Source organism: Pararge aegeria, chromosome 2 (assembly GCF_905163445.1).
Source record: "Pararge aegeria chromosome 2, ilParAegt1.1, whole genome shotgun sequence".
NCBI lineage: Eukaryota > Metazoa > Arthropoda > Insecta > Lepidoptera > Nymphalidae > Pararge > Pararge aegeria.
In genome coordinates this window covers 15,027,621-15,039,168 of record NC_053181.1, presented here as the reverse complement: position 1 = coordinate 15,039,168, position 11,548 = coordinate 15,027,621, and the positions used below count along the sequence as shown (strand labels likewise).

Below are 11,548 nucleotides of genomic sequence, written 5' to 3'. Positions count from 1 at the left end.
GTAAAAAGAGATTGACAAGGTACACATATCGTGGTTATTTCACGATGAATTTCTTAACGACAAGGCTGCTAGGAAGCAGTCCACTCCGCTCTTATCTATCATAAGATTCTAAAGTTTGTTAAACAATAAAATGTTGTTGAAAAAGAGTGATCTGTTAAGTTCCTTGCCGGCTCTTTTCGGTAGAATCTAGTTCCTTCCAGACCAGTGGTGAAGTTACTACAATCAGTCTGACTTGACGTTTTAAAAGTGCTTATAAACTGGGACTACTTAAAATAAATGTATTTTTGATTATTTAAAAAAAGTGATTTTTGGATTTTTTTTGGATATAGAATGGCAAAACTTTTACCTTTTGCTGGGTACAATGATGAATTACTGTGCTGAAATAATTGAAAAGTGATTGTCTTTGTTAATCTATGTTTCTATTAAATATTACTTGTTAAAACACACTTTATACTAAAATATAATAAAACGAATGAAAAGTTTGAAGATTATAAATTATCGTGAGTAAAGTTCATTTGTGCTTTTATTTATTTGTAATATACGGCTAAATTCACGGAAATTTCCATCGCAAGTACTCCGACTCATTTCGAACTCATCTTAACTCTCATCAACGGGAGCTTAGTCCTTGGCATCTATTACACAGTAAAATTTAAATGATTGACTTCATACTAACCTAGTTTGGAAATCGTCATTGCTGTGTTGAAAAGTAAGTTAAGCCAACCCGATTGTTATCTCTAACATTGGAGCAGAATGGTAGCTTACTTTCTAAATCACCCTTTTCTATAATTCTCCTTAAGGAAGCCTGCGCCCAGAAGTGGGACAATATATTAGGAAAAGAAGAACTATGATAGCTACTACGCGATAAGGCCGCCTTCTACTTCCATCTTTGTATTTCTATTCTTCTTTTAATTTCCTAACGTCATAGTAGTGTACAAATAAATATGATGGTTCTTCACCTGTTTGCTACAGAAAACACCAAAATTAAAACATTATTTATTCTTGTAAGCCTATTATAAATACATAAGAGGCGTTCATAAATATGTGTCTCGATTATTGTAAGGTGATAATGATAACCAGATTCGCTAAAATAAAACCAAAGCTAGGAGGGTTCCAAACAAGCCCTGGTCTACGAAGAGCCCTTTACAAGCTCAACCGGTTTTTTTTAGTAACACCTTTTTCCAATCAATGAATATATTAGCTTTGAAATTAGAGCAATTCATAAACCAATTTTTTATCGTTTATGTTACCTTTAATATTATAAAAGAACCCATTACTTAGCAGTTGTATTAATATTTATTCTAACGAAATATTTATTTCCTATCATAAAAAAAGAGATTGTGCATAGTAGTTTACGACAAAACAAGTGCATTAAATCGTTGATACATTAAAGTTTTTTAATGCCACGTTCCTGATCAACAGTTATCGAACACGTTCGTGGAAATGTCAGCAAGTGATGTCTGGTAGCAAATGTCAGTCGGTGATCTGCAACGATTGAGATCTAGAGCAGCCTTGCTAGAAATAGGGTGACTGTTATCACGGATCAATTACTAGGACAGACGGATTGATTCTATAGATAGATAAAGTCCATTTTTGTTTTTGTATAAACTCAAATACAAAACAAATCAAAAAACAAACAAAAACAAATCACAAATTCAAAAAACATTCTATTCACATAGACCCATCAAAGGCACTAATGAACATAATATATGCTACCATTATTGTGAGGTGATAGACAGGACTACATTCGTTAACCTTAACTAATGATATCATAAAACAAGTTAGAAAAAATTAAGTATGGCTGTAGCTATCTTAATGGAATTCACAACGCACGCAACATACATTTTTCTCTAAGCCAACTTAATTAGTAAAAACCTACCTTCTCTTCCATAATCATGCAAAGTGCTTTCCTCTGTCAAATAAAACAACACATATGATTTAAATAATAATACTGTAATGCCAAATACACTGTCCGACAGTGTCAGGTATTTGTCAGGATTTTTTAGAAAACAATTTCAATGCCCATTCAACTCTGAATGCAGTTATACGTATTTGTTATAAATTTGTTGGACCAACTGGTCCGGGTTATATCTCACTTTGGGTAAATACATTTTGCCCAGTAGTGCAAGTGTGAAAGTTAGTGGGTGGATAGATAAAAATAAGTTTTGTTGGACATGGACACCTTATTAATCTCTAAAGGATACATAACGAAACAAAGTAGCATGTATATTGAAATGATGCATTGTTTTCATATAACACTGTCACTTTTATGATGTATCGATTGTTGATTATAATGCTGGGATCACCTTGCGACTTCCTCCGACACAAATATAAGTTCGTCAGATGCCTATTTTGCCAAAACTTATTTGTCACGGGAACTTCTTTCGACGAATTTTCGATTTTAAAAACCTATTAATTATTTGTGGGAATCAAACAAAACTTAAAGTGTTTCTTAAAAACTGATGTATGTGAGTAAATTGAAGAAAAAAGTATAAAAACTAAAACTTAATTATTTTAGTCTAATACTTTAAAAATAATAATCGTTACTGTTTTTCCTTTAACAAATTTACATATAAATTATCCCTATTTAAACATAAGAAAATGATAAAAATATATTTACGAAATTTAAACGATAAGGCAAATTCTCAGTTAAGTAAACTTAATTATAAGCTATTGCAATATAATATTTAACTCTGTATAACATTTAACTCTGTGATGCGTTTGTCATATTGTATTCGGCATAAGTTCGACTTCGACTTGGTTTGACTGACTACATCTTATTTATCAAAATTTTATTAATAGTAAGTAGGTAAAAAGTGACGATGAATTCGTAAATGAATTATATAGTTGGCTGAGTAATGGTGATTGTAATCTGTCGATAGATAGTCAGAGTTAAAAAGGTGGGTTGATGCTAAATGAAACAATACTGGACTACGAAATAAGTATTTCAAACATATTGAGTTGTATCTTTTAAATATAATTATTTGCCCAAACAGCATACAAAGTTATACACACAATACTACAACAATTGTTGTAAGTATAGGATATAGTATTGTTGTAGGTATACTTGTTAAATAAACATCTAATACGCATATTTTAAGTTGACTTTCTGATACTGATTTCAGTGTTGAGATCATTTGATTTATGCGCATCGATTTATTTATGAATAAAGTGCGGCATTGCAACTACATAATTATATTTGGTTACTTTAAAATAGTTAAAACATTCCCGATGAATAATGATGATTATTCTAAAAATTATTGTTAAGTAAGGTAATAGTTTTGGGTGGTTTAAAATTTAAACATGGTTTATTGAGTGCGTATTTTAATAATCTTATAAACTTTTAGCTTTAATCTTGATTAAGTATAGAAGAAGATAGTCTTATGTAATTTAATATGTATACGTAAATAAATAAAAACAACCGAAAATAAACCATACAATCATGTTAAAGAAAAAAATAATCGTAATTTTAACTAGTGTACATTTACATTTATCTTGAGCGAGACATAGCATCAGGTCCAACGAATTTAATGAAAAATATTTTTATTGTATTCAGAGTTGAATAAATATAGTTGTGCATTGAAACTGTTTTCTAAAAAAAAATCAAGTATTATTTTAATTTAATCCACAAATTCCTGACAAATACTCTATATATATATACATTATTTACGTGCTTACTGTATTTCTAATAATCAGAACATAGACGTATACCGACGCTACAGTTGAATAGTTTTTTAACGGAATTAATTCAATATTACTCCGTTCTTATAAAATTCTGTTGGTCCCACGGCGCACGCCAGTTGACCAACAGAATTGAAAAAAAAAGTGGACCCACTATATGTCATGATTTATCGTCATATTTTTATACTAATGACATAAAATATTTAGCAATTAAATATCACTTACTTAAACTATGAAGGAAAGCATCGTGAAGAAATCTGCACGTTTTATAGTTCTTCATATTGTTCTCTAAGGCGTGTGGATTTTATCAATTCGCGTTTGACCAGCATGGAGGAGGACGGCCTAAATTCTTCTCATTCAGAGAGGAAAGCAGTGCCCTATAGTTGGCCAGTTCATAAAATCCATGAATGATGGTCTCCATAAACTATTCCATCCTTTGGTGAAAACCGTTTGAAAAACTATTCGGTAGTTTTAGAGTTTATCGTGTTCAGAAAGAGAGAAGACAAAGACAATTAAATGATTAATAATTAGAGTTTAATAAAAATGTATATATTCCTACTGCAATAAGTATACCTGCATACATTTTGAGTTATATTTCTGTATTTATGGTTTTAGAGACAAAATAAAACAATGGAAGTAATTTTAAGGAATGATATACAAAGTCAGTCTACTAATTTAAGCAATATGGATATAACTCAAAATGAGGACATCACACTAAATATTTTCGAAATTCGTGTAAGAAGGGATGCTACTGGCGCAGGTAATATGTTTTCACCTCATTTTGAGAGAACTTTAGAGGTAAATTGTAAATGTATTAATTGGTTCTAAAAACTAAAATATGTATAGTTTTAATTCACTTTTAATAATACTACTTCTGGATTTAAAAAAAATGTAACACAATCTTTGCATTACCTAATAAATAGATAATATAATATACATAACATGTAAAGGTTGTATTTAAAGTGTAGTAAAAAAGTTTAGAACTTTATCATTATGTTATTTTCTAAAAGGCAAGTTTGTGGAAGCAGCTCAAATGCCTAGAAGATAACGCTGGTTCGTCTTTTTCTTAAAACTAATGGGGCGCTTTTCACGTCGGGGGATCTCATCCTTTACATCCAAACCTGCCCAAAGTAATCGTGTACCTTTACAAAGAGAAAATTGTCGAGTTCTTTATACCATATATTGGTCAAGAAAACAGATGATATTAGAATGGATTTGTTACAATTGTGTATTGTATTAGCTACTAATCTGACTCGCCCAGCATCGACTCAATGAAAAAAAAATTTGTTTAGTCTGGTATAGTCTTTTAGATTTCGCTAGTATGACTTAAATTGAAATTATGTTACAGCGATGTAAATTAAAACGCATATAAATCTTCAAACTATTATGTCGAATTAAAAAATCGTTTAATAAAAATCATTATTGTTTTATTAGTAAAATAAAATTTACTCATCACAATAAACGAAATAAATAATTCGGAGCCTGTTTTATTTTTACCTAATGCCTATTTATAAATACCTACCTACTGAATAGTGCAGCAGTTATGCGAGATGCAAACTATGAATACAAATTCGGCGGAGTGTTAAATCTAGTTTCTTTCTGCCCGCGATTGTAAGTGGGTGATCTCGAATGTGTATAAAAGAGTCGGCTGTGGATTACAACAACGAGTACAGGCAACTCGGTCCTCAAATATCTAGTGCCTCCGAGATGAAGGTACGAATGTAGCCTTCTGTGCCGTTAACGTTTTAATAATATTGGTTTTGTTTTCAATTAATTTAATACGGGTAATTGCAGATAGTTTTTTTTGAATTCTTCCATTGATAGGATTGTTTCCATTAAATTAATTAGTTTCTTTTTTATCGTTTTAATTTTAGGCAAGTTTTTTGTAAAGGTTTAAATTCCGTTAGTATGCAAGCGTGTAGTTTGAATACCTTCGTTAAAAGCCTACTGAACTGATGCAGTTTGTATTATTGGGAATATGCTGTACATATATGTATACAGCTTAATAATTGTATTTATGAATCAATTAGTCGAATATAGTTTGTTTGGAATAAGATAAGTCGGATCAAGTGTGAGCCAAACTTTAAAATAAGTGTTAAATCTAAATTAATAATTTGCTTATATTAAAAGAAATTTAAGTTTTTCATTTTAAATGCAATTTTACCTAACTACCTTTGCTCTGTTGTTAAACAAATGAAAATCATTCACTGTACATAGGTAAATAGGTAACAACACTTTGTATCATATTAAAGTTCAAAAAATTATAATGGGATCTATTAGAAACTCAACCCTAGGGTCACTTTTTTAATGAATTCCTGCCATAAGTTAATGCTTTTGATAGATAGCTCAACTATTGGCAAATTTAAAGTGCACAGCGGAACACACAAGACTGTTCGAAGTTGAGGTCCAAAGGTGCTGGTAAACGGTGGTCCCAAACTTAGTGGAAAGACGCGAATTAAATTTATCACAAGAAGGCGCTCAAGCTCCTCAAAACCCGCGGGTGTGGAACAATCCTAGAAAATACTTATGCCCTTCTGTAGACACCTATCGCCTGTCATGGCATAATTAACGTTTCGTGTGTTTATATGTACATCGAGTGACGTTTGTTAACAATGTGTTTTTTTGTGTAGGTATTTGTGGCGTTTTTGTGTGCAGTGACCGGCGCTGCAGCTAGCAATGCAGTGGCATGGCCTGGCGCTATACCCCTTTCGGTACCATACCACTCGGCACAAATCAAAACGATCATACCACCAGAAATTAATGGTTTCGCATACTCCACCAGTCAATATATTAACGCTGTGAGTATAATTCTATTTTGTTTGTAATTTAACAATAGTGGCTTGGGACGGCCTCCGTAGAACAGTGGTGAGTGCTGTAGTCATAAATGAGGGAGACCCTGTGTAAGTTTACAATGTAGAGGTATATTTAGGCAGTGTGCAGATAGATCAGTGATTAAGAACAATTATTTTAATCATCATCATCATCATTATATAAACTCATTACTGTCGCACTTCAGGGCACGGGTTTCCTCACGATGTTTTCCTTCACCGTTAAAGCAAGTGATATTTTGCAAGTGAGATAAAAGTAATTGATGCCTTATGTTATTGTTTAAACTGTGATAATGTTCATGTAATTTTTGTTTTCTATACTTAATTAGAAGGATGTGAAAGTACGTTTTATTTCACATCCTTCTAATTAGGTATAGAAAATAAAACTGTTTCTAAATTTGAAACTTAATTAAAACACAATGCTTAAAGCGGAGAAAAACGATTTGCGTGTAGAGGCCTAATGTTAATTGCGCACAAAAGAGGCTGTACAGTAAATATAAATATTATGTTTACAGGTACCACAGCACGCATACCAGCCACAGTTCGGCTACCAATTTTTGCCAGGGTATCCATCCTACTCGCAGATACTAGCTTCATACTACCCTTCAAATAATTTCCTCTATCCTTCGCCATCGCCTACCGGACCTATTTCTCCTGTTAGCCCGATCGCCCCAATCGCGCCTGCACAGCCACCTCAACAAAGCCCGTCCAACCCACCATCAGGACAACCAGCCGGTGACGAGGATACAGCAGTCGTCGAATCTGCCGAATTGTCGCCCAATCAACAACCTTTCAGTGAAACATCGCAATCAAAACCTCAGTACCCAGCTAATCCTTCTTTTCCTCAATCGTCCTTAGACTCTAAAAATATGCCCGGATTTCCCCAAATACAACAGCAACTCCCTTCTTTTCCTCAGCAAATTTTACCGCCCGGTACTGGTTTCCCACAATTGCCTCAGTTTCCTCAGCTACCACAGTTTCCCCAGCGACCTGAGTCTCCTCAACTCCCACAATTCCCTCAGCTGCCACAGTTCCCTCCGCAATCTCAGTTTCCTCAGCAACCACAGTTCCCTCAACAACCCCAGTTCCCCCAGCAACCACAGTCACCTTCGAATCCTTCCTTCCCTCAAACTCCTTCGCCTAGCTTCCCACCAGCAGAAAACACCGATAAAGGCATAAACGACGAAGACACTGTATCTGTAGATGCTGCTTAATTTAATCTAAACAAGTAACTTAATTAATGTTTTTGTCATTAGGTTTTAAGATAAAATGAATATGATTTAAGCTAACTGTCATGTCATGAATTCATGGTATTTTTACGATTTTTATACAAATACAACTACTTTTACTTATCAAAAGTCTTTGAAATTGAAACAAAATTTTTTTTTTCTTTCCATCGTAAGTTATATAATATATATAATACAATACATATCGCCAATATATATATTCTTATCTACGATTGGTATTTTGGATATGACGTATAGCGTGGGCGGCATCGCCTGCATTTATTCATCGAGCAAAATGTGAATTGAAAGTTTGTGAACTAAGAATACAGGTGATTTGAATGTAATATGTTGCTGTCGTGAGTTTTGAATATTCCTGACAGCCCTACATTTTTTATGTGGAAGCAATTATATATAGACTATTTTTAATACTACTATACTACTATACTATTATAACTAACTATACATTATTAATCTTGTTTATTAATGTACCTACCTTTAGCAGCCATAATAATTGAGTAACAAAAACATGAGATGAGATGCGTCTCAGCATTAGGCAACAGAGTGCTATATGGTAGTTTAACGCTGATGAAGTAGGGGGCCATCGTGATACCAATAAAAAGCTTTTGTAGTACACTGTTTTTATTAGGGACTCATGTATCACCCAATAATCGACCTTCCATAATAAATGCCGAATATAAATTAAACGTCACTAATTTTGTTTCCTTTATTAGGTATTTATTATTCTTATGAGACTATTTACATTTACCAAAAACCTTCTTTGCGTTCTGAAATCCATTGCATCATATCCTTTTGAGTTGTGTTTTTGCCATGTAGACCTAGCGAAAAGTAATAACTGTACGGGAACCAAAGACTGTTGAATGTATTATGATATTGTATACTCCAACCCCATCTATTACTGGTTCAACGAATCGGTTTGGCATAAGTAGCTTGGCACAAACAATTGTTGTTTCGATGCCAGCTGATAACTGAAACAACATAGTTCATCAGGGATCAGTAGGGATTTTTTTATTACAAAAGGTGGAACTGTAATCATTTTTAAATACCTCCTAGGAGCTCAAACATACTCTTTATATATATCTTACACGAGAGACGAGGCAAACAAGGTGAGGTGTATGTATACGCCATTAATTTTCTAAGGATAGTTCTAAGAGCTCACAGAACGATGCGTTTTGATGAAATTTTTATAGTTATCAATATCTCTTAATGCAGGTACCTGAAAAACTGGAACAGAGGTTCTACCTAGGTTTTAATAAAAAAAATCTCCGTGGTTATTCTCAGCACAAACATGGAAGAACCCCAGCGTGATCCTCTTAAGATCACGCCGGTGGCTTCACGTCCTTTGACTCTTTCAGGGGAAAACGCTCTTTCTAACCCGTTTACCGCTATTAGACATGGCAGTTTATGTCACAACAGTAGTCTATCTTAGCGGGATTTAATTGAAAAAAGAACTCAAAGGGACTAAGATACATAATGTTTTCTCTACTCTCTATAATTTTAAAGACCAAAAACTATTAAACAAAAATAAAAACAACATGCGAACCTCTTCCCTTTATACTACTTTACTTTATAATACTAGGTCAGATAAAAATTGATTAGTTATTTAATAAGATGAATTACCATTATAAAGGTACCTTTATAATGACGTTCATTTTGGCGGGAGGATTTGCGTTAACCTCGAAACTTTCTGAATAGAAAAACGCTGTTTGGCGCTTTTTCTTATAGCTCATAAAAACCGTTATTACCCACGACAAAAATCAGGGCGCTCCAGCCACTCTTTTGCTTTCTCCTTGTCCTGAGAAAGTCTTGATGTATGCCTATGCCTTAAAAAATAAAAATAAATGAAAATATACAGAAAAGCTATCAAATCTTGGAATATTACATTTTACAGCAGAAAACATAAGTGGCAATGGGTACTTTAGATGGAGACTTATTTACTTTAGTATTTGTAGTATAAAGTTAGTAGTAAAACTGATAGTGGAATTTAGATACAATACACCTATAATAGATCTCATAATGAAAATATGAAATGTGAGTGCGCGTATTCGTGACATAGGATTGGCAGCACACTCGTGTCTGCGCGGCATTTTGTGGCGTGAAGCAGACAGTTCTTGCATAAACCGATGTCTAGATTGACTTCGCGGAGTGCACTGCTTTAAGAACAATGTACATACATTGTACCTCGTATGTACAATGCACAAACTACTAAAAGAAGACTTGAACTACTTATTTGCTAATTAATTTTAGTGTTTAATAACATTAATATTATAATACACAAACAGGAATTTTAGAACAAAATATTTGTGGACTACACAGAAAGTAAATTCTCAGTTCCGTCCAGTTAAAACTCCGTCTTCTGGATCCCTTTGCAGATATGATTTCTATAATTGCTCTTAATTGCACTTTTAAATCTACTGAACTCTAATTGGTAAATGTTTCAATTGATGACCTGGTTTTGTAATTCCGACATATTAAAATTAGCTTGATGGTTGTACTTGTTAATAACAGTTAACAAAAGTATACATACTGGGGCCTCCATCCACCAGCATAAAGTTTTTGGGATAAGGCCGGGGTGTTGCCCCGGCCTTAAAAAAATTTATTATCCAAGATACATAGGGATATACCTATATATCAATCAATATACAGGGGAGGCTCCTTGTTTATTTATTTATATATTTATTTATTTATTTATTTATAATGGACAACCAACAGTAGATACATTAAAACTTGCTTTTTTTTTTTGGAATGAGTCGCATAGTAAATGTTCAACTATTTACAGGTTATCACAGCATGCATTAAAATGTAAAAAGTCATTCTTATAAATTATTTACAATGAATTATTAGTCAGTTGATATAAACCTTTCAAAGTATAAATATTTAAAGCTAAATTACAATAAAAAAATTAACTTAATCAATTATTAGGAGACAAAACAAAACAAAAATTAATTAAATCGTATTAAAATAATTAATATTGATGTCTTAAAAATAAAAATAATTATAATATTGTTAAGTCTTTTGCGCATGGCGCGGCGAAAGCAAGGCACTCCACCGGCTGATATACCGATGAGCTGAAAGGCGCCTTCCATGGCTGACCAGAGGAGCCCCAGGGCGAACTCAGCAACCAGAGCTGCTATGCCAGCTGTGGCACAGAATACGCCTTAGAAATTAATGGAATAAACTCTATTCACAAACCTTGCTAAGAAGATTTACCCTCTAACAGCGGTGTAGATTTACCGAAAAATACGCGAGTAGATGCTTGCTTAGATTAGGTGATATTTAATGAATCGTGATGGCAGTGGCATATTTTAAGATTCGGCGGTCTGGGTCGGTTAGATTAGCCGCCCCCATAAATGAATCCAAAAAAGACATCAACCCATCATCATTAAAGTACATGTAGAAATTAAAAAGACATTTAAAGAAAGAAACTGAAGAAGATAACGCTTGAACAACCGAAGCCGACAGCCACGTTGCTCGCAGCCTACCAACCCGGGCCCCCTTAGCCATAACCAGGAGTGTTGCAGGCACATGCTTCTACCAAAAGCCATCCTTGAATATTGTAACTAATCTTCAAACTATAAATATCAGCGTTAATGAATCGCGTAAGGAATATTTAATATGCTTTGAAGAATTGTATTATTTTTATCACTAAACTAAACGACAAGTACAATTTAAATAAAACTTTTTCATAATTGTCTTTGCAAAATTTCGTTACTGAAAATATCTTAGCAGCAGGTCTTAAATCAAATACAGCTAAAATTTAGTTATTATTTATTTGTATATACTACAACTAACATTGTC

General features: G+C 33.3%; 1 protein-coding gene and 1 pseudogene across 1 annotated transcript; one reads left to right on the top strand and one right to left on the bottom strand.

The window, feature by feature from the left end:
- Window positions 1–5,307: 5,307 nt before the first annotated feature.
- Window positions 5,308–7,720, top strand: LOC120630699 (protein PELPK1-like). Its single transcript, XM_039899986.1, has 3 exons — window positions 5,308–5,391; window positions 6,309–6,476; window positions 7,022–7,720. Exons 1-3 carry the CDS (start codon window positions 5,308–5,310, stop codon window positions 7,718–7,720), a joined length of 951 nt encoding a protein of 316 aa, XP_039755920.1.
- Window positions 7,721–8,494: 774 nt separating this feature from the next.
- On the bottom strand, window positions 8,495–11,295 carry LOC120630692 (annotated as a pseudogene).
- Window positions 11,296–11,548: the final 253 nt, after the last annotated feature.